General features: G+C 41.2%; 1 protein-coding gene across 1 annotated transcript; it reads left to right on the top strand.

Annotated features, from left to right (window-relative positions):
- Positions 1–279: 279 nt before the first annotated feature.
- Positions 280–23761, top strand: NAT10 (N-acetyltransferase 10). Its single transcript, XM_013301506.3, has 28 exons — positions 280–470; positions 1622–1713; positions 2365–2536; positions 2845–2967; positions 3730–3791; positions 4651–4765; positions 6125–6232; positions 7125–7258; positions 7619–7712; positions 8077–8175; positions 8721–8857; positions 9366–9490; positions 9802–9952; positions 10419–10515; positions 11285–11401; positions 11942–12043; positions 12151–12225; positions 12839–12955; positions 13138–13271; positions 15313–15361; positions 16009–16102; positions 16196–16306; positions 17392–17564; positions 17885–18004; positions 19003–19101; positions 19502–19575; positions 22078–22161; positions 23298–23761. The coding sequence occupies exons 1-28, from the start codon at positions 363–365 to the stop codon at positions 23389–23391; spliced, it is 3060 nt and encodes a 1019-aa protein (XP_013156960.2). The 5' UTR covers positions 280–362; the 3' UTR covers positions 23392–23761.
- Positions 23762–23967: the final 206 nt, after the last annotated feature.

Here is a 23967-nt window from a genome sequence, read left to right on the forward strand (position 1 = left end):
TCAGGGAGCCCGTCCGCGTCAGCGTGGGCCGCCCCGGCGGGAACGGGACATTCGTAAACGCACCGTCCAGGCGCTGAGCAACGCGTGTGTTCGCTCGGCTCCGCTGCGGCTCTAACACGCCGGAACGCGGGTTCAGCTCTGCTCTCGGCAGGCAGCAGTTCCGTGGGGGCGCGCTGTTCCGCGCAGGCGGGCGGCGCGGGCAGCCCCGGGGTCCTGCGGCAGTGCACGGCGCGCGCGCCCTGCCCTGCCCCGCGCCGCGCCTCTCCCCTCCCCTCCCGCGTGCCGTGCCGCTGCGCCCGGGGGAACGGCCTGGCCGCGCGCCGCTCCCGCCTCTCCGCGGCCGCGCAGGGCGCTCCGCAGCCATGCAGCGGCGGAAGGTGGACAACCGCATTCGGGTGCTGATCGAGAACGGGGTGGCGGAGCGGCAGCGGGCCCTCTTCGTGGTGGTCGGCGACCGCGGGAAGGACCAGGTAACGCTGCCCCGGGGGGCCGGGGCCGAGCCGAGCCTGGGAAGGGTCGGTCTGTAGTGCCCGGTACCGGGTTTCCCTCAGCGAAGCGGGCTTTACCAGCCTCGGCCTGCCTGAGGTAACGCCGCCGGGCGGGAGCGCGGAGGGGCGCTGGGGGTGGTTTAGGGGACTTCGTCCTTAAACATCTGAGAAGCTCACGAATGTTAAATACAAGCGAGTACAGGCAAATCAGGATATTTTTTAAAAACCGGGGCAAAAGATAATTAATTTTGTGGCTAGCAGGAGCTTTTTGCCGATCTCAGTTGCGTTGTAAGACGTTACGGATTTGCGCTCGAGCTGTGTTTTATGTACTGAGTCACCTCACAGATGTCACCACGCTAGAACCTGGACTGGACCTACTTGGTAACGTTTGGAAGAAATTAGTCACTAGACTAATTTTCCTTGAGACCCTATACATCTGTTTTTTGAGTGGAAAGGGGGAGAAAAGCACAGCAAAACAGTGCTATTTTATTCAGTTAGCTCCAGTTCCTGGGGAAATAAAATAAACTAGTTGTGAAAAAACTTGGAACATAGTGAGTTGATCAGGTGGTGGTGGAAGAAGGTTGTTGTTAATTTACTGCTGAAGTGAGAGGTGGGTTCTGGTGGGACATACCCTGTGTCTGCTTGTGTTCAGTGTTTTCACCAATGAGTTGGATTCCAAAGCAGCCGGTGTGCTCACTGAATGTGCAGGCTGCAGAGCAGTGAGGTGGGTGGCCGGACTCACTAGAGGATTAAAATTCCAAGTTAAATCTTGTTACATTATAGAAGTCTGAAATTGTGCGAGATTTATACTGAGACAATTCCTAGAAACTTTATTTAGCCTGGAATAATTGGCTTTTTTTTTGTGCAGTTGTTAGTGGTTCTCTCAAAGAAGAGTACTGAGGAAATCATAGGTGTAATTCAGTGTCTTTAATGTCACGCAGCCCCGGAGAAGGCACAGACACACAGGTCTGTGTAAAAAGCAATTTAACCTTCACATGTCAAGGGATCCTTCTGTTTGGCACAGGATTGCTTGATAGAAAACACAGCTGTGACATCAAGAATTGAAAAATATTTTACTCTTCAATTTTAGCCTGTGAGTACAGCTGTTCATGAATGTTTCTGTGTTTTGGCAGGTGGTTATACTTCATCACATGTTGTCTAAAGCAACTGTAAAGGCTAGACCCTCTGTCCTATGGTGTTACAAAAAGGAGTTAGGCTTTAGCAGGTAAGATACCTCATGTCTCATGCTGCAGTCGCTGCTCTGTGTGAAGCAAAAGCTCTGTGATGGGTCTGCCGAGCGTAGGTTGCCTGATTTGGTTGTAAGGAGAAACAACACAAGTTCTTGGAGGAGCTACAGGGAGTTTGGCCTTCCAGAACTAAAATTTGGCTTCTGTAATACAGTTGACACCAGCACTAGGTAATTCTGGCTTCTTCCTACGACTCTAATGCTAATTCTGTTGTCCTGAGCCAGTCTCCCTCACCTTTCTAACCTCAAAAGACCAAAACACTTAATTTCTCAGAGTTTTGGCCTCAGTAGTGAATAGGACTGAATGCAGGTTAAGCATTAGAATTCCTTCATTTTGAAGAAGTGTTTAAAATTTTAACAGTCTGCACACAAAGTCAGGAAGGAAGCATTAACCTGAAACTGCGTGATTCTAACCAAGTGGTTTCTTGCAAAACCTGCTGGTTTTGTGTGATATCCGCTGCTTTGGGCTGAAGGTGCATGGGACTGTATCATGAGAGCAATAATTGTGATCCACAAGTTTTTTTCCTTGGTGGCTGAGCTCTGACTTCCAATTAGATTTGAGTGTAGGCCTGAATGCGCTTTTCTCAAAATTTTTTCTAAGAAAACTTATGTATGGATTTTGTTCTCCAGCCACCGGAAGAAGAGGATGAGACAACTACAGAAGAAGATTAAAAGTGGAACTTTAAACATCAAGGACGATGATCCTTTTGAGTTATTTATAGCAGCCACAAACATTCGCTACTGCTACTACAATGAAACTCATAAGATTCTTGGTAACACTTTTGGCATGTGTGTACTTCAGGTAAGGAGGAAGGAAACTTTTGACTTAAAAAGGGCATTGCACTATTATCCATTGGTTTCAGTTGAAATGCTGCAGGAATGGTATTTGTTGCTTCTGCTATTTCAATTATGGTGGACTTAAGTATATTTTACAAGTTTTGGGAGGGTGAGCTAGCCTTGCTAGTAGAATTTTAATGGGATATTGTTTAATGCCAGTGTTAAGTGTGAATTAAACTTTGAGAAATAATGTTTTTGGGCTTTCTTTTCCTTTTAATTGGTGCTAGTTGCCCTGATGAACTCTAGGCAACTGAAATTTTATGTATTTCCTAGGATTTTGAAGCCTTGACTCCAAACCTGCTAGCTAGAACTGTTGAAACAGTAGAAGGTGGTGGAATTGTGGTGATTCTCTTGAGAACTATGAACTCACTGAAGCAGCTCTATACAATGACCATGGTATGTTCAATGTAACGCGTCTGGTTTATTTAAGCAGGTACATCGTGGTGATGCTAAGTGATTATTTTTTGCTTTTGTTATGGGCCATGATCTTCCTTCCATCTTTCCTGCTCCTTCATTCGTCTATGATTGAATGTCTTATGCTTAGGCATTTCTGCCAACCTCTGTGTCTTGAAATGCTGTTAGGTTACAAGGGAGAAACGCCTGTCATTCACAAATTTAACTATCTTCTTTTCTTTGACAGTAGTTTTGGAAAGTATTTGTGCTGTCCGACCATGTAGTAGAGAGTTAAGTAAAAAAATAGGCCTTTTGAGTGTTTTGTGACCTTTTGCTGGGTGAGATCAGCTTCACAACTACTGTATATTTCTAGATACGAACTATTCATGCTGAAGATACTTAACACCTCGAGCAGGAACTGTTTCCATTAGTAATAATTCCAGTAGGTGAGTTAAGTGATAGACTTTTGTTAGCATCCCTGAAGAGTTTGAAATGTTCTGTGCCTGACAAAGTTGATCATCAAGTCAGGCAAGAATAAGTAAGACCATTGTGAAAAGTACTGGTAGGAGAAGTACATTTTTAACAAGTATTTAGAAAATATGGCTATTTCACAACAAACAGAAAACCTCTCTGGGATGCAGTGTTGATGGAGAGGGAGACTGTCATCCACAAGAGTGGAAAAGAAGGTGGATTGTCCCATTAGTAATAATCTTGTAAATATCACTGCTGTTGCTTCTCCAGATTGAGTTTTATTTTTCATTTCAGGATGTACACTCTAGATACAGAACAGAAGCACACCAGGATGTGGTAGGAAGGTTTAATGAGAGGTAAGTTGTTAAGTGTGTAAAGAATCTAGGCTGTATGCCCAAGAAAAGCATCTGGAACAATGTTGTGTATTCATATCAGGAAAGCATCCTACAGGTTTGCGTTAGAATAGGGCTTCTCAGCTGCTTCAGTGAAGTTCTCATGTGCTGTTCTGGAAATGAATACAGTTTGTTGTTGGAGGAATTGTATCCAAAATTTTGGCATATGTTACAAGGGATATATGCAGATAGGCCCGAATTTGTAAACTGTTCCAAGTCCCTTGAAATGTCCTGTAGAAACATGTGCCCCAGATGCACCAAAGTTTAGATGCTTATTGTGCTACTGTAAAACATAAAACTGCTTTGTGTGGGGTATTCTCTGTGGGTTTATAAGTGCCTTGTAAAGGTGTTTTCTTTGCTTTTGTTGTATAGAATAAGCAGTGTGTGAGCCCTAGCTCGCACCTTAGGAAAATTGCAGAAATCATTCTTTAGTATGCACTTGGTTATGTGATGTCAGGAATTAGAAGGGTGAGCAAGCTGGCACTGACTGCAGTCTTTGGAGGTCAGCACTTGTCACAATTGCTGTGGATTCACAGCTTACACCTTTACACAGCTACCTCCTGCTAAAATGTTCTCTTGGTAGATCCCCTTTAGTTACCAGGATGTCTCCAAAGAGAGAACGCTAAGTGGATACCTGTTTTCTGTAGGTGATCCTGATTGTATGGTAAGAATCATACTGCCAGTTATGTGAACTTGTCATGGCTCAGCTGTAATCGGCTGTAATTGTGTAGATACTATGTCTGGGTTTAGAAAAGAGATTAACTACCAACATGCAGTTGTGTTGCTAGTGTTTTTATTGAGCTATCTTTGCTTGACTGCTCAGGTTCATTCTGTCTCTGGCCTCATGCAAGAATTGCATCGTGATTGATGATCAACTGAACATCTTGCCCATCTCCAGTCACGTTGCAAACATCACGCCTGTTCCACCACAGTCGCAGGTCAGTAAGCAATGTCAGCTGCTTTTCCTTGGGAGAAATTGGTCTGAGTTGGCCACAGTGTATTAAAGATTTTTTTAAAAAAGGAAGCTTTCCTTTCACCCTGATTTCTATCAAACGGTGGTCTTGCAGAAAGAAAATAGAATATTCTGCAAAAATTATACCTGGTATGGCTGAAGCATGGGAAACTGTCTTTTCTTTCCTGCCTGTTTTTTTTCTTTTTTGTCACAGCTTTTTTTTTCGTTCTTGCCTGTATTTATTAATTTTGCTGTGTTGCTCCTTAGCATAGCAAGGTGGAGCTTAATTGCTGTGGTTGCTGTTTCAGAAGTGCCTGGAGAAATTTCAAGCTGACGGACAGTTGGGACAAGACAAATAAAAAGAGCTTTCAGTGGTTGGAGGGTGGGAAAACACTTTGGAAATAAGTATATTACAAGCTCAGGAGACAGCTGATACCTGGAACAGTTTCTGAGTTACGCATGCCACATCTTGAGAAACATTCACTGAATATAAGCCAGATACACAGTTTGCACTGTTAGAAATGTGTCCCTTTATCACTTTCAGTTGTAGACTGAAGTAAAATGACACCAGTTTTAAATAGAAATCTTTAAGCTTTTGAACTGTTTTGTGTGGCCTAAGAAATAACAACATAGGTTCTGTCGGAGATGGTGAAAATTTTTAACAGAGCGCGGATTTTAAAAAACAAAAGAACCCGCCTTAGCATTATAACAGCAGTGACGGTAGCACTAATGCTTATCTGTTGGATAAGACTTATCTGTTGGATAGACTGATGCCCTTGGAATTTTAAGGAAAATCAGAATTCATTCCCATTTAAAATCAGTTGCTTTTGTGTCCAAGTTTATTGTTTGGCTTTGAAAATCTTGATACTAGTCTGAAAACTGATCTATCGCTGTTGCAGTATTTGTTTCCCCCATGTGGCAATTTGTGCACCTCATATGAGAAGTATAACAAAGATCATAAAATTCTGGTACAGCCTGAAGACTGAAAAATAATTAAATCCTTCAGAAGATCTGTCCATGGTCTCTTTTTCCTCGCAATGCCATTTTCCAGTTACCATGTACTGAAAAATCCTTTCTTTTTTTCCTCTAAGCTTGGGGAAGCCAGGATACCCACCTCCTGTGTAACCGTTCTCCTGAGGAAATGTAAAAATGTAAAATTGAAGTGTTAAGTATCTGTTTGTCCATTTAAATTTTTCTGTTTCTAGGGAGTATATTCAACTTACGGTAATATTTCCTTTCAGTTACCTTTTTCTGCCTGACAAAAGATACCAGAAGACATCACAAAAGTATAATTGTGCCGAAGTGTCCTTTACTAATCCTGTTACGGTAAATCCTGTGCTTACAGGAAGATAGCATTCGGCCGCAGGACTTGGAGCTGAAAGAACTGAAGGAGAGCTTGCAGGATACACAACCTGTAGGAGTTTTGGTGGATGGCTGTAAAACCCTGGATCAGGTTGGTGTGGTGGCTAAATTTGGGATACTCTGTGCATGACTGGCCACCTTAGGTATTGAGGTTTGTGCCTGATCTTGCATTAATCAAATGTGAGTGTGAACAGTGATGGGTGTGGTCTGAATTTCCTTGAAAATCTGCTTGGACGTGGTAGCTCAACAAGAGTACCAGTGATTTTCTTCATGAAGTTCATAAGTGGAAGGACTAGAATGGAGACGGGAAGCTGATCTGGAGAAGTCTACATTTAAAAAGATGATGAGTGCTTAGGGTTTGAAATAAGCAGGAAATTTAACCTCAAGTTTCTGTTCAGTTCGGTTCTGAATCGAAGTTGAAAATCCATATAATGTTTTAATATGTTTTAATAATGTTTTAATAATTCCTGCCTCCCTTTACACTTTTTTTACTTCAGTTTGAGAATCACTGACTAGTCCAAATGAAGGCCCTGTTGCAGTTGTCTTTTCTATTTTGGAGTATCCACTGAGAAGTTGCAGTTCAGCCTGGTGGCTCCCAGAGCTGTGCACTGCTTAAGTCCTTTTATAGTAGGTCTTCTCACTGCCCAGACATGTTTGTCTTCCCCCTCTGAGAGCAGCATGCCTCTTCCCATCTTGCTGAATATACTCTGTGGTCAGTGGCATGGAGGTAGTAATTGAGGATTGCTGTACTGATTGTTGATCTGTATTTCGACCTGGACAAATTCAAGAGCTCAATGGGCCAAAATTACCACTTCTTGCACATTAGTTGTCTGGGTTCTGATGTTCAGCTCTCCCATCTTGTCTTTTTCTTCCTCCTTCCTATTTTAGGAAGGAAGACGTGTGCTGGTGGTAACTCTTAAGTAATGCTGAAAGCAGTTTAAACACAGCTGACTTATTTTCTGTTTTTTTTTCCTGATCATCAGGCAAAAGCAGTTCTAAAATTTATTGAGGCCATTTCTGAGAAGACTCTACAGAGCACTGTGGCATTAACAGCAGCCAGGGGACGTGGTAAATCTGCTGCCTTGGGACTGGCTATTGCTGGAGCAGTAGCTTTTGGGTGAGTGATCCCCCAGTTTCATAGGCTTTATTTGCATCCATGCATTTGAAAAAAAAAAAAAAGAAAATGACAGGATCAGAATATATTTGTAATTTCCAGTCCTACATCCTTCCTTTTTATTCTTCTTATGTCTTTTGATTGCTGCATACATTGACATTCAAATTTTTCTATTTTAAAGTAATAAGAAAACCTCCCTCTTTAAAAATCAAAATAATCACACTTAAATTGAGGTAAGTGTCTAAAGGACTCTGCTGTCTTTTTGTTATTAGGTAGAATCAACCCCTCAGATAAAGAAAACATTCCATTTAGTATGTATATGTAAAATTTGTTGTTAAACTCTTGTTTTATTTTTCTGTGCAGTTACTCCAATATCTTTGTTACATCTCCAAGCCCTGATAACCTTCATACTCTCTTTGAGTTCATATTTAAAGGCTTTGATGCACTGCAGTATCAGGTAAGGAGGGCAGACTATTTTATAATACTTTTACAGTGTTCCTGTATAAGAGGGGATTTACATCTTATCTGTGATTTTTGTTTACTTATATTAGCTACCAACCTTTTCAGTAATGATCTGCAAAAATGAGTCAATTTTGTTTCCTTATTTTTAAGTTGGGTAAATCACGTTCTTTGTGAAATAGTTTTTAACATAAGGAAATAATTTCTAAGTTCTCAGGCCTCTGAAGCTTTTGTTACAAGAGTTTTTAACTAGAATCTGACATAACAGTGTACTTCTAGTGAGCTTATTTTGATGATAATGGTAAATGATATTTTTTCTTAGATCTTGGCTTGTTCATACTGTTTACAATGTTTTCTTTCAGGAACATCTGGACTATGAGATTGTTCAGTCTTTAAATCCGGAGTTTAACAAGGCTGTTGTCAGAGTGAATGTGTTCAAGGAGCATAGACAGACCATTCAGGTAACTGGCCTCTTCTGCATTCTTGCATTTCTACTTTTTATTCCTGACTGTTGGCTTTACTGATGCTGTAGTTGTTTTGATTTCAGCATGTTAATTTTATGTGGTGTGTAACTGTCCTGATTGATTTTGCTTTAAAGCAGACCTTTTCTTCTGGTAACTTTCACAAAATATCTTGTTTCTTTCTGTGAATAACTTGTAGATCACAAAGCTCCCTTGGTAATTGCTTGTGGGTTTCTTCTTTCTCCTACAAAAGCAAAGGAGGCTGAAAGAAATAGTGAAGGAAGAGCATATGTTTCTAGTGATTACATTTCCTTTACTTTCATGATCTCTGCAGATAAATCTGTTTGGAAATGTGCAAAACAAGATGCATGACCCAGTCCTTGCTAGGGTAACATGAACCCTCTCTCAGCTGCTTGTTTTCATGTCTCAGTCTCTGGCTTGATGGTCATGGCGAACAGGGACAGCAAACAGCTTTTCAGGGCTCCAGCTTTGCCAACTCTGACACTTCCGTTTTGACAATGACGGTCTCCTCTCATTCCTTGCAGTACATACACCCTGCTGATTCTGTGAAACTGGGTCAAGCTGAACTTGTTGTGATTGATGAAGCTGCTGCCATTCCTCTACCGCTGGTGAAAAACCTGCTAGGCCCTTATCTTGTTTTCATGGCTTCTACAATCAACGGGTAAGGCTTGAGCAGCAGCAGTCTACCTGGGAAAGCAGTTGTGCAAGTGCCAGTGGACTATTCTTATCTCCAGTCCTTTTTTTATTACACGTTATTGTATCAGGTCACACTAATTCTTGATCTGCCATGGAACTGCTCCTTAAAATAATCAAGGGTCGGTATTTGAACTTGCTGCTTTCCTTTGATTCCACTGTGGATTCATTAAGTGTTTGACTTGCACCTTTTCTGTTCTGCTACAAGGAGCAAGTACGTAAACAGGATTCTTCAGTTTGTTAGGAGGGGGAAAAACCTTCCAATGTGGTGAGATTAAGAAAGTGTCAGAGCAGGCTGCCCTGTCCTACACACAAGAACATCAAAAGGCAGCGATTCTCACAGGTGGCTGCGCCCCTCACAGGCCTCAGAGTGGCACACAGCTCTGGACGGCAGCATAGTTCTGTGCTGGAGCTTTCCCATGGCTCAGGATTGCTGTTTCGTTATTTGCTTCAGACTTTTGTCTTCTGCTTTGCAGGTATGAGGGTACTGGTCGATCACTATCTCTGAAGCTCATTCAGCAGCTCCGTCAACAGAGTGCACAAACCCAAGTCACCATGACAGCAGAGAACAAATCTACAGCTACGGCTAAACTCGCCACAGGTACCCTGTTGTATTCTGGACTGCGGTATATGAGCATGACCTCTGGTGCTGCTGATGGGCAAGCCCTGTGGGTATCCCCTGTGTCCTTGTACTTTGCAGCTAGCTGTAGGAAGGTAGTGGTATGGAAAAACGAAGGAGCTCTTGTCTGTTTTCCTCATGATTTTCAGATACAAAGCCTTTAAGGGGTGAAAGCTATGCAAGTAATGATTTTCTAATCTCCTGGGAGCCCTTCAGAGGAGACTGATTCTGTTGAGTTCTTCGCTAGCTGTAATTTCCAACACCAGATGTTCTTTTCTGAAATCTGTTTGCAGCTCGTACATTGCATGAAATCTCCCTCCATGAGTCAATTCGATATGCTCCTGGTGACCCAGTTGAAAAGTGGCTAAATGATCTGCTGTGTTTGGACTGTCTTAACATCACCAGAATTATTTCTGGCTGCCCACTGCCTGAGACTTGTGACCTGTATCCTTACTCGGATGTTGTGCTCTGATTGAAATATATTGCTTTCAGGTGAAGGAGACTTTTTTTTCAAGCTGGTTTATAGTGGGTTCTCCAGCTAACATGTTACCTCAGTACATGATCTTTTGGCAAAAGTCTATTAAGACCACACTCCTGGAATTAAGCTTTTACCACTGCCTTGTAAGACCGGTGACGTCTCTTACCTGAACGTTACCAAACTCCAGTTTTACTGCAGAGGCAATCCTAAGGAAGAGTTGGATGTAGGGAAGGTCTTGCTGGAATTATGAAAGGTTTAGCTTTACAGATGAAGGGTGTGAAAGCTATGAATGCTGCCCAAAGTTATTCAGTCTTGTAGGTGAACTGTAGAGTCTTAAGAGCACAAGCCAGCATGTAGTCCAAGGCTGTACCAAGATACTACTCCTAGACCAACAAGGAGCTTTTTCCTTGTTTCCTTAACCCCTGCGGTTAGATACTACGTAAATAGAGACACGCTTTTTTGTTACCACAGAGCATCAGAAGTTTTTCTGCAGAGACTGATGGCCCTCTACGTGGCTTCACACTACAAGGTAAAGTTTGTGTAACTTGTATCAAAATTTCAGCTAGGAATTTTGTGGAGGGAGCAGTGCTTGTTATGGCAGCCTGATTGAATTGGCCTAATTGAGGTTTCTGAATAGCTTCAGTTGCTTCTTGTTGTATACAGATCTGTATTCACCTTTCTCTTGAGAAGATCTCTGCCTTGGTCTTGACTGAATATACTCGTTTACAGATATCTGGAATATTTTTGTCTTGAGAAATTCCGGAGACTGAATTCTAGATGAGCCTACAAGTTTGTCAGAACAGTATCATTGATGAACCTCTTTTGCAGTTCTCTTTACCATATTCTAGTAGCCTCAGGTTAACCAAAAGAGTAGTACCGTTGCACTACTGAAAAGAGTAGTCATTCATCTCAAGGTTTCAAGACCGTGGATGACTAGTAGATGTGAGTGGTGAAGTCTGTAAGTACTGAGTACTAAAAATCTGACACTTTAAAAAAATATTTGAGGTTTGGTAGATGAAGAGGTAAGTAGCAATATAAAAACAGACAGTTCAGTTCCATACATATTAGAGCAGGAGGTTTCACTTGAGAAAAACACATGCTGTCTGGTAGTATAACAGCCATGATCTGGCCTGCGAGCTTTTTCATCCATCAGTATTGTACTAGTTTCAATTTTCTTACTAGCCCTAAATTCAGAAAATGGAGGATTGTTTAGAAGTCAGCTACTAACATTACACTGGACTTTAAAGCTCTTCTCATGGAATAATTCTTTAACTTTCTGGTATGTGTTTACCCTCCAGAACTCACCCAATGACCTCCAGATGCTATCTGATGCACCTGCCCATCATCTTTTTTGCCTTTTGCCACCTGTTACACCTACCCAGAATTCATTACCAGAAGTACTCGCTGTTGTTCAGGTAAGAGAGCAGCGTGGATCTATGAAGTGAACTGTTCAGTAATGAAGCAGTACACTGCTGTGAGACAGTATACTGTACTATACTTACTTCCTTAAGAACACAGATTCGTAATTACCTGTGTTCGATGTAGCTAGTTAAATCTACTGTTTCTTAAAAGGAAAAGTCCCCATTTACATGAAAAATATATGACAAAGTCAAATACTGGTGGGACAAGCTTTTGTGTTTGCTGTTTATGGGCTACAGAAAATGCATAGAGCACTTTCTATGCTTAATCTCTTCAGGCTTGTGTTGCACCATAGTTAATGCCTACTGCGCCAGGTGCACCTGGTTGGTGTGCTGGTGTGGTTTTTGAGATGGGGCTTTTAGGGGTAGAGCCTGTTTGTTGGCACATACATGTCTGTTCATCTGCAGAGCAGGGATCACATGAAATGTTGATACTTCATAAGGACTCATGGGTATGAGTTTTGATTCTGCTGTAGTGGAGCGACTGTAGGAGAAAACAGTTTTTCTCCATTAATGGCCTTTTACCTTCTCTGGCAGGTGTGCATGGAAGGAGAGATCTCTCGCCAGTCTATCATGAACAGCCTTTCTAGGGGAAAGAAAGCTTCTGGTGATCTTATTCCCTGGACCATTTCAGAGCAGGTGAATAATTTGGCTGTGTACTCACACCCAAGATACATTTCAGAACTATTTCTTATTTCTAGACTACCCATCTGTGTTCTTTAAGTTGACTTTTGTCTCTTACGCAGTTCCAGGATCCAGACTTCGGGGGCCTCTCTGGTGGGCGTGTTGTTCGTATTGCAGTTCATCCGGATTACCAGGGGGTAAAGTATTTTGAAACCCAGTTGTGAATAGTCAGCAGTGGTACCATGAGGATGGCTGTACAGGCAGAATGTAGTAACTGGGCAAATGTTTCAGTTGCTCCAGTTTTTAGTGTTTTAAGCTTGGGGACTAAGCCTGTGGTGGTAACAGAATGAGGTCAGATGCCACAGCAGGCTGGGGGGCATTGCTTTCCTATGGGTGGGAAGCAAACCAGTGCTCCTGTCGTTGCTAGACAGTAAACTGTCATTAGTAGGCAGCATTGTAGCATGCCAGCATCCCAAGCAGCAATATACAATCAAGATCCAGTGATATTTACTGTGAGATTACCAGATGTTCACAACTGATGTTTGGCATTTTTGGAGAGCCACAATTAAGCACCAAGAATTATTACACAGTCCTAAACTACCAGCTGGGCTCTTGTGATTTCAGACAGCCAGGTTCTGTTGTGTCCTTCTCCATAGAGCTGCTGTGTAGCAAAGAAAATGCATTTTTGTACTGACTGAGAGATCTTTGCCCTGATGATTGTTAATGGCTTTGTAAGGGGAGAATGTTGTTGTCTTGTCTTAAAAACTAGATACGTCTTTTTGTTTGAGGTGTGTTGTTCCTACTCCACAGATGGGCTATGGCAGCAGAGCTCTGACTTTACTGCAGATGTACTATGAAGGCAAATTCCTATCTTTTGAAGAAAACACAATTCAAAAGCCAAAAGAAATTGCAACTGTAAGCAGTGAGGTATGGAGCTCAGTACATTTTTTGTGTTTTCTGTTGTGCTAAGCTGTTCTTCACTGTAAGTCTCGATAATGATTTCTCTGTAAGGTGGAAATATTCATATTTATTTTTTATACAGAATAGGAGATTTAATTTGCAGATTTCTGTGAGGATTGCTACTAACTCATTTCCGCTTTCTTTTTCAGACTGTGAGTTTGTTAGAGGAGGTTGTGACACCTCGGAGAGACTTGCCTCCTTTACTTCTCAAACTGACTGAGAGACAAGCCGAAAGCCTGGACTATCTAGGGGTATCTTATGGCCTAACACCAAGATTACTCAAGTAAGACATTATTCTATTTGCTAGTTACATCCAGTGCAAAAATATAACTAACTATGTAAACTACATATATTATAATTATATATATATATATATTAAAAAAAACAATGTACTGTACAGATATAGATGCAGATATTTTAGCCCTTGGGTATTCTCTTTATCTCTGTGTGTTTCACTTGGTTTCTAAAAGTGGGACAGCTCTAAGCCCACTTCTCCGGTAAGACCTTTGCTTGATGACCAGTAGGGCTGATCCTAAGTGCATCCTTCAGTGTAGTGTTTTCTCAAACTGCTTCTGAGGGCAAACTCATTCCCTTCTTGGTTGTCTCTGTGACCCTTCTAAACAGTTAACTAGCTGTAATTGCTCAGTTTTTCCAGACTAGAGAAGTAAGAACAGCCTGTAATTAGCAGGGAGAAGTTAAATACTACATCCTGTGACCTGTAGAAGCTTGAGCTGCTGCTGACTTCAAAGCTGGTTGTTAGTTTCTGGACTAATGTAAATGTTTTTCACCAGCAGCTGCAGCTGCTTCTTGCTCTTCTTAGCATGGAGGAACTGAGGTACTGCAGTAGTAAAGAATGTATTAATTTTTCTTAAGTTTTAGCTCCACCTTGCAACACTGTTTTATATAAACCCATATAATTTTATAATAAATACAAACTTTTTTAATATTACCAAATGATATAAAATATCTAGGTTTCTGAGACTTTCTTAGCCATAGCGTGGGAAGTTGTGCATCCATAGTTTGGGAGAGTTTCAAAATCATGCAGAATTCTTGCGGTTGGTAGCCTAAAGGCAAAGCAATCATTAATCACCTAAAACCTTGGTTCCTTGCTGGCCTTCCCCCACTTACAGAGAACCTAGGGTGCTGTACAAGCCCATGAAATGAGACTGAGTTCCATAGAAGAAGGAAGAGTGGTGGAGGCCAGTTTATGACTGACCTAGTCAGGACAGTGTTAGGTAGCTATGTGGGATTTGGCTTTTCAGATACAGGGACTGTAGCCTCTTCTGTTCTGCCGAAGGCAAGCAGGCTGAACAGTTCATGCCAAAATGTGATGGTGAATTGTTTAGCTGTGCCGGAGAGCATCAGAACTTAATGTTTATTGTGAAATAGTCTTAATCTTTACAAATTATAAAGCAAATGGTTCAGATGTCTTAATTTATTTGAACGATCACTCTCAGGACACAGGGGGAGAATAAAGAGTTTCACTACTTTAGTTGTTTAGTTATTTGACTGTTAGCTGTGGTGGGATAGATAAAAAAAAAAAAAGGATTAATAGTGGGATGGGGAGAGGCTGGGGTACACATGTAGGGCTTCTTGCTGAAATTTGCAACATCCCGTGCAGCTGCTGAGTAGTCATCCCATGTCCTGTGGAGGGAGGTTGCCAGTGACAGTTGCTCTGGGGCTTAGCTTCATTCTTTTGTCTGGGATGCCGTATGTTTGGTCTCAGCAGGTCTTTTTATACGAGTCCTCCTTTTGCTGGGCACAATGACTTGTGGGATCAGTTCACAACCGAGATACAAGAAGGAACAGGAGGTTGGAAAGGGATGCCAGTGGGATTTTGCTGATCTGTCCTGGGATTCTCTCTGGTCCACAAGTGACTATTTGAAACCTGGAAGTTGCCAGGGAAAATCATCATTCATTGAAGAAGAGCAGAGTCTGTGAAGTGAACTGTAAATCCTCATCCCCTCCCCAGGGCAACCCTTAGGAGCCTGTGATGATATTGATCTAAACCTGTCTGCCTGGTTTTAAAGGAGGCCTTGGAAGCCTGTCAAACACAATAGCTCTCATCTGTCAGTCTTTGAAAATTTGTTCATTTTTGATACCATAATCATAATTTTTCACTCCTCTAAGTTAGAACCTCAGTCAGTTTGATCGCTGTTACTACTTTCTGTCAGTGTCCATTTTCATTAGTTGGTGGGGTATCTCTCAGACTTTTGCTTATTCAACAGTTGTTCCTGTGTGGTAGATAGACTGCATTTAACCACAAGTTGTAGAACCAAGAGCTCCATAATTCTTAATGCATTTTCTCTTTTCCCTTACCCCAGGTTTTGGAAACGTGCTGGATTTGTGCCAGTTTATCTAAGGCAGACACCAGTAAGTAGCATACTGCTTCTGAATGAAATCCAGGCCTATTGAAATCACTGGGCATCTTTCCATTAGCTTCTGTGAGATGTGATTTGGGCAAGAAAGTTTTCTGAGGCTACATTTGGGGTTTGTTTTATGTTCGTTTTTGTTCTTTGGGCCTATAGTTAACTAAAGGAATAAAGTTTCAGGGTTGTGAATGTGGTCTTTAAGTAGTTTGCACCTAAAAAGTTAGAGCAAAGGCGCAGCTTTTGAGGGTTATTAACGTGGTTATTGGTAAAATGTGCAAGCGGCCCTTGAACTGACTGCTTTTGTTTTTCCAGGTGTTTACAAAAAATAGCACTAGCAGTTACAGTACTTTTGAGGAGAATAATTTGTTTGTCCCATGTCACTGCATTTTTCCTTTGTCTTTCTGGCTCTGTGCTGTACCTGGAATTTGCAATACAGGTGACTGCTGGGTTACCTCAGTAAGCCAAAATCCCTCAGCACTGGGATGTACCAAATTCTAGAAGTTTGTAGGTTTTACATTAGGTAGTGGTGATCAGTAGCAGTTGATACATGCATTGTTGTTGTTGATTTAGAAGACCTTTGCCTTCTTCAGTTGAGCACAGAGTGCAAAAGATTCATGGGGGTGATGGGAAGTATATCTTATTTATTAGAATGACCTGACTGGTGAGCATTCGTGCATCATGCTGAAGATGCTGAACGAAGAGGACATGGAACAGGAGCCTTGGCTTACTGCCTTCTGGAAAGGTAACTTTGATTTTGCTAATGCTAGAAGAATCTTCCAATATATTTATTCTAGAGGTCCACAGGAATAATTTATTTTATCATCTTGTCCTATAGATTTTAGAAGGCGGTTCCTTTCTCTGCTTTCCTACCAGTTCAGCACATTTTCTCCCTCGTTGGCATTGAATATTCTACAGAACAAAAATATCAAACAGCAGCCACAACCACGTGAGTACCTTGGCTCACAATGCTCAGTTAGATTGCCATTTAAAATCTATGTATATGTTTATCAGAGCTCTCAAATACATGCATTATATGATACCTCTTATAAAGTGCCATGAATTGCTCTTGGTCACTTACTGTGTTTTGTTCCTATTATCCAGAAATATGCTTGTATTTCTAAGTAAATGCTAAGAGGAGGATATTTTCTGCCACTGAAAATGGGTAGTGGTGTTTTTTCGTGGTTTTTTTCCTTGCTTTTTTGATCGAAGATTTAAGTAATCCAAAATTAGAGGACTCCTGACTCTTTAACAGCTGAATGCATGACAAAACATGGATAGATACTGACACCTGACAAATCCAGTATGGAATTAAAAGGGAAGCCTTGAATCGCAAGGGTCAGTAGGCAGAGGAGCTTGCTTGGGATCTTAGGAGGAATGTTGTCATCAGAAATTTGGAAATTGGAATGTGATGTCTTTCTAAGAGAGAGTCTTTTGTTCAACTGCATGTTGTTTGGCTCAGTCCAGCACTTGCTAGGGGAAGCACACAGGCAGTATAAAAAAAGGGGTCAGACAAGACAGTTTTAACAGTCACTTCTGGCTTAAAAGCAAATTGCTGTTTTCTCAGTATGCCAGCCAGAGGGGAGTCCTCTTGAGAGAACTGGGTAATCTGTGTCTTGTGGGTTTTTAGTATCTGCCTTGGTGAAAGAGTTTTGGTTGCTGCCACAAGGGAACAAAGTTCTTTACTACCAAAACCAGTGTAGTTAAAAGACTGGGCAAATGGTGTTTCTCAACCCTTGCCGTTTCTAGTCTGTCTGGCATCTTTAAGTTGATATCCTGGTCTGTTTTGACAGTTGCAGTTTTTCATATGGACGTATGTCTGTCTGAAAAGACTTTGAATAACCCAGCCAGTCTGAGTAGCGGTGTTGTACCTAGTGTGTTGAATGCTGAAGTGTATAGGGAACTGAACCTGTGGGGTAGCACAGGTTCTTGGCCTTTACTCAATGATATGAAAAAGAATGTGTTAAAAACCAAGATCCTGGATAGCTATGAAGAACAGTCTTGACATTGTTGTCTTTTTATTGTACCCATCAGCCATCAGCCGTGCTGAACTGGAATCGGTTTTCATCCCGTATGACCTGAAGAGATTAGAGATGTACTCTCGCAACATGGTGGACTATCATCTCATCATGGATATGGTACCTGCCATTGCCAGGATGTTTTTTCTCAATCAGTTGGGTGATATCACTCTCTCTGCTGCACAGTCGGTATGTATCACTGTGAGAACAAGCCATGCTTCACCTCTCTTTGTGTATATATATATTTGGAATAGTTTCCTGTTTCATATCATCTTTAAAGAGTCTTCAGTTCAGTTAATTGCTTCTTTTGTAGTCCTTTTCATAATTTCTCCATTTTGTAGTGTTCTTCTGACTTTAGCTGTACTTCAGGAGAAAGATACTTGTCTCTTCTAAGTACAGAATGGCACTTGCCAGCTACAGAGTAATTTAGGGGTATTCCACTGCCTCCAAGCCAAGCTTTGTGTTTTCTGTAAAAGCCTCTGTAACAGAAATACATGTCGTTCCCTCAGGCACTTTTTCTAGGGATTGGCCTACAGCATAAATCTCTGGACCAACTGGAAAAGGAGCTGGAACTGCCCAGCAGTCAGTTGATGGGCCTTTTCAACAGAATCATCCGCAAAGTAGTCCAGGTAATAACATCATGACAAGCTTTGATTTAGTTATTCTGGACCAAAGTGTAATTCCAATACTGAGGCTGGCACTAATGGAAAGCTGATTCAGAACTGCGTTTCTTGAGCATGTCCCCAGTAACTGACTATAAACTTCTTTGTGAGATGGGAAAATCCCCGGTGGAAAAAGCAGGTATTTATGGCATTGATTTGTATAGTGTTTTCCCAAATAACAGTGCTTGTCTTAAGGTTTGAAAAGTTGAAATATCCCAACCAAAATGCTGAGCGTACGACCCATACTGCCAGCTTAGCCTAAGCCATTTGTTTATGATCGTTTACTGCACTGGTGGCATCTCAACTTTGCTTGAAAAAAACCTTTTCCAATGTCATTTAGAGGTAGACTTCAAGTCCAATGAAATAATTGGAAAGTTTTGGATCTAGTTTTCTTTCTCCCTAATATCTGTGATAAAGGGAATAACATGATGAGTTATCAAAGGGTGAGATGGACAGAATGCTTGCCCACTGCTTGCAATTGCTCGCTGAGCCTGGGGCCTCTAGTTCTCAAGGTTCAGGGTATGGTAGCAAAGCTTCTGGTGTAGGTTGTTCATTGGAGAGGTGATTTGCTCAGCAGAACACCCTTATAATTATTTTGAAGACAATAACATACAAAAAAAACCCCTCATCTTTTAGCTGCCGACATTAACCAAATGATGCTGTATTAATAAAGTATGTTGTAACCAATGAGATCTCTACATTTATGCGAGTGACATTGGGTGCTGACTGATTTTAGTTTTATACTTTTTGTAAAAGCTGTATATAATTCTGTCTTCAGGAAGCAGCCTTGAGCTTTTTATTTCAGTCTGATGGAAAGCATGCATTTGAAATAAACAACTGCCTGATAATATTTGCAAGTTTAAAAGAGTTTCTTGGGGACAGACAGAATTTCTTACTTATGTATAAGAAATAACCTGGAAGAAGCATCAGCAAATCTTATGTGTGTTGGCTTGCTTCATTTTCAGTTGTTCAATACAGTCCAGGAAAAAGCTGTGGAGGAGCAGATGGTGGCAACAAAGGATATTGTAATGGAGCCAACACTGAAATCTTTACATGACGATTTGGTAATTACAGACTCTCTTCTTAATACGTACGTAAACACTTCATGGAGTTCCCTTGAGTGTAGAAGCCTTGTAATCTAAATTTTCTTGGATGGAAAGAATTCCACATCACATCTGTCACTATATGGTGGTTAAAACCTGACAGCTTTGCATTATGTCCTTGTGGATATGCTTTGTATAGATCTTTTTCAGAATCTACTGAGATGTTCTTGGAGTTACATATTACAAGTATTTGTATACAAATAACATAAAAATGCAACTATATAAAAGAAGTTTTTCAGGACGATGTGTTACTTGCTTTAGGAGATATACATCTCTTGCTGTGGGAAAGGCATTTTCTTTCCATAATGTGGTCACTTTTGCACTTAGACCTTAATGCATCTGTTTTGCTGTCGTGTTACAGGAAGAAGCCGCAAAGGAATTCCAAGAAAAGCACAAGCAAGAAGTGGGGAAGCTGAAGGGCATGGACCTTACACAGTAAGAATTCATCTGTATGAGTCTCGGCTCCAGATTTTCCCTGCAACGTTCAAATGCCGGGTCACTAGTGCATCTTGCTGAGACTTGTGCACAAGGCTGTAGTTGCATTATTACAATCTCAAACCATCAATAAATGAGAAATAGCAACGGGTATTTTCAACAGCAGCCAGGTAGGGTAAGCATATGCTGCTGTGCTGATGAAAACTTTGGGTATTGTGTGCCTGACAGCCAGTATCTTAGTCTTCATCAGCTCCGTTAGCCAGTCTGCTTTGTTTCACACTCAAAACATTCTTTCCAGTATGAATTAAATTAAGCAACAACTTACGTTCAAGGCCGTTCACCTGTTTACCTCAGTACATTAATTCATTGCCTGAGAAGTGTGTCATACTCCCAAGCACGAACTTACTGACTTCAGTTTTTTTTCTGCTGGCATTTTGAACAGAAAGCAGGAGGTTGTGAGTTAGCAGATCACAGCTGATCAGCAGTGAGATCTGTCTGTGGAACTGTAGAACTGAATTGTTGCTAGAGCTGGGGCTGGCTCGTCATTACGGTACTGCAGACAGATGATGTTCTGCAAACAGGAGTGCTGGATCAGTCCTCAGCTCTGTCCCGGTGCCTCTGGCATGAGCTTGAGCGCATTCTTCTTGTATGTCTGTTCTCTTTTGTCACTGAAATGGTAAATTATTCATGGCAGTAGCTCCTACTATGTGTCAATCTTTATCCTGGCTGTGTACAGTATGTGTATTATACATATATAAGTTATATAGTTCTATAATACAGAGTAATAAAGTAAGCTGCCTGGCTGTGGCGTGTTTCTAATTTTACAGTTTCCCATGTTTCTAGAAAGAGTCATTAGTTTCCTCAAACCAGGATACCCAGGTCCTGTTGTCTACTATCCAGCTTAGCTGTGTGTGCAGCCCAAGTGAAAATAGTACCTGGTTAATTTTAATATTCTCTTCTGTAACAAAAAAACCCCCAAACCAACAGAATAAGAATGACCAACCAGAGCTTCTTTCTTTAACTACAGTGTGCACGGATGCCTTTTAACTTCAGTAGAGCTGGACAATTTGTAGGATATATTGAGTTGCTGAACCAGCAATTTACTTGAAGTGTCAGCAGATTTCTCTTTTTCTGGACCAAAAAGTGTTACACATGCCGCTGATTCTCTGCTTTCTCTCTCTCCTCCTCCCAATTTTTGTCTTGTAAAACCTATTTACTATGCTGACATCCTAGAAAAGTTGTTTGGTTTGGCTCTAGATTAATATCTGTTAAATCTGAGGAAAGGAGTAAAAGCTTCTGAGTCTTTGATTGTCTTACGTGAAGAAAGGACAAAAACAGGTGTGATCTGAAGTGACTTGCAAGTCAGTCACATTAGGAAAACAATTAACCAGAATTTTTAAAAAGCTTTAATCCCATTTTTAAGCATTGATAGTGTTACATGCCTGTTTGTCATTTTGGACCGTGTTCTCTTTTTTTTCCACCCATAAATAGGTTTTGTTCTCTTCCATGAGGAGAGAGACAAAAATCTATTTTGAACACTTTTCAATACAGGTTATAGAAAACTAATAGAAGAGACAGAGCTGTTCGATTTGAAAAGGCTTTATCCAGTGTTGTTCAGCCTTGTACGAACAAAGGCTAGTCTATTCTGAATCTCTTAAGAACTTGAGACTGAGAGCAACCACTCAATTTTACTACATGACTGCTTTGCCTGGTTAAATTTGTATATAATTTACAGGGTACTTGAACACACAGGCGAGGGGCACAGAATATGAGCTTGTTTGAATCGCGATTGTGGTCTTAATTTCTCTTTTCAAAAGCAAGCTGCAGGTATTTGTTTTTTCCCAGATTGATGCAGAAAAATTGTACCGCTCAAGCTTACTGCTGGTCTAAGAGCAGCTGCTAATTTAGCTGACATTCCATTATAAGCCATTGCTTTTCGCATCCTCTTCCTTTACCACCATAACCATCCTTCTCTTTTTTGGAGGGAACAAAAAGAAAAATAAAAACTCAAGCTTTTATAAAGAAATTTATATAATGAGGGTGTATCTTTTAAGAAATCTAGATGGCAAAGTATAGACCACTACTATGGAAAGTATAATTTTTGTGGCACTATTTTTTGCTTTCATAACAGGTGTACTGTACTCAGCACACTGCTTTTCAGATGAGAGGCTCTCGTAGAACAGTTTTGTGATGTTTACAATAGAGGCTCCTGAGAGAACTTCATTCGACACTACCCAGCTTTGGATGGGGACAATTGTTGGTTGCTATTGACCTAGTTTGGACTGAGTCTGCTGACAGAGTCGTGACAAACTATTGTATCCCTTTGCCACTCTAGTTTTTTATGTATTTCCAAATACTGATTTGGTTGGGTGCTGACACAGAGGCTTTGTTTGTAGAGTAATGTGCACCTGACAATGTAATCACCTTTTTTTTTTTTTTTTTTTTTTTTTTTACTTTGAGCTAGTGATTTTACTTGGATTTTCCTTTACCTTTTTCACTTAGATATATTATCCGGGGTGACGATGAAGAATGGAATGAGGTGCTGAGCAAAGCAGGACAGAACGCTTCCGTCGTCAGTTTGAAAAGGTTAAGGAAGTTGAAATACTCCACAGAGGTCTCTCTGGTCTTTCCTGCTGGCTTCATTATAAAGCGTTTCAAAAGGGTGAAGTGAAGAGTTAAATGCAGATAAAATGAACTTGGCAGCCTTGATAGATTTTCAGTTTTTCTGGAGAAACCTGAGCGCTCTGCCAGCGACTCAGTGGTTCCTCTAACAGCAAGGCTGCTGCTGTGAATTCTGTGTTGCTTTAGAGTGTAGTCCTGTCTTCGTGTAACTTAGTTGCTTATTTTAACTTTTTTCTGTTGACATGGACAAGTCTTGATCCTGATCATGCACAGAAATTGGTACTATTTCTCTCTTGGGCCACTTTTAAAGGAGGAACTCATTCCATATAACTGCCCCATTTGCTTTGGGAGCTGACGCTGGGTGGGAGCCTGTGATAGTCCCATTGGAGAAAATGCAAATTCAGGGAAGAAGAATTCTTTCAAATGTGAGCTGCAGCCTGCAAAATACCGAGTCTGTGTTTCTGCAATTCCTTTTCATCCATCTTCTTTGTTCTACCTTGCTCAGCATGGAGTCTTTCCTCATCTTTTCCTTGGGGATTTATAGTTAAGACTTGCCTGCTTGCGTATTTCCCCTTCCTGGGGTGTCTGACAGCTGAAGCAATTATGTGATCTCTGTTCCACCCTTTGTATATTCATGGGGGTTTTTTTCATGAATGCTGAAAGCTGTGAGTTCTCAGAAGCCTTGCGGGAATGAGAGGGTCTTGTCAGTGCTTATAGAGGTTGGAGCTTAGTCATGTTTGCTCTAGTCAGAATCTAGTGCAGGAACAAAATTGTATACTTAAAACTGTTGGTGGTAATATTTTTTTCTAGGTACTCTAAAGTCCAGATGCCCTGCATAATTTGCCTTTAGGACACGACGGGCTAAAATCAAGAGCTTAAGGGATATAAATTGGGTTAGAGAATCTGAAGACACTAGAAAATCTAGGTCATATTCTTGTCTGTGCTTTCTTTAGCACCAGTTTAAATGACCCAAGACATTGGAAGTGTTTTCTCCCAACCACATTTCTGTGTAGACCCTCGCCCCTCTTTTACAACAGAAATTCCCCAGCTGGTTGGGAATCTGGTGTATTTTTAACAGATATTTTGTTCCTGTTTCCCAGTGAGAAGAAGAGAAAATTAGAAACAGCAAGAGGACCCAAGCAACAGAAGAAATTTAAGAAGACTAAAGATACAAAGCAGAAGTGGAAGAAATGACTTTAAAGCTAATCAGTGAACTTGAATTAACAAGTGATGGGTCTGTACTTACGAAGTACTATTCTTTAAATCAAAAGACTTTTTTAGGGGGGGTGGGAGCTGGAGGGAAGGAAAAGCTGTAGAGGCTTTTTTAAAGTGTTTGTATTATGGGAAGTACAATGACACTGCCAGGGGACAGTCTATGAAGATTTTTTATGAAATGTGACCGCAGAGCTTGAGCGAGGCACAGTGCAGCACGCTGGGATGTTATGGGGGTGCTTCAGCAGCTACAGTTTCCATTCAGAGAGGACAGATCAATCTGTAAACTTTCCCACATCTTAATGGTTGGTGTCTTTATTAAAAAGAGAGTTTGGACAACAAAGGATAGAAACGTGTTAGGCTTTGGTATGTGACTACGTTTTAACCTTGCAGCACATGCTGACGTATGCAGCTCCTGGTTCAGTACAACTACTGCTCCTTTGTAGCTCGAGGGAGTTCTCGGCATGAACAGCAACTGACGTTTTATTTGGGGCCGGCTATTCAGTGAGCACTAACCACGTGGCCAATTCAGGCTCATGATTCGGTCCTTGCTCACAG

The sequence above is a fragment of the Falco peregrinus genome, chromosome 9 (assembly GCF_023634155.1).
Source record: "Falco peregrinus isolate bFalPer1 chromosome 9, bFalPer1.pri, whole genome shotgun sequence".
Lineage (NCBI taxonomy): Eukaryota > Metazoa > Chordata > Aves > Falconiformes > Falconidae > Falco > Falco peregrinus.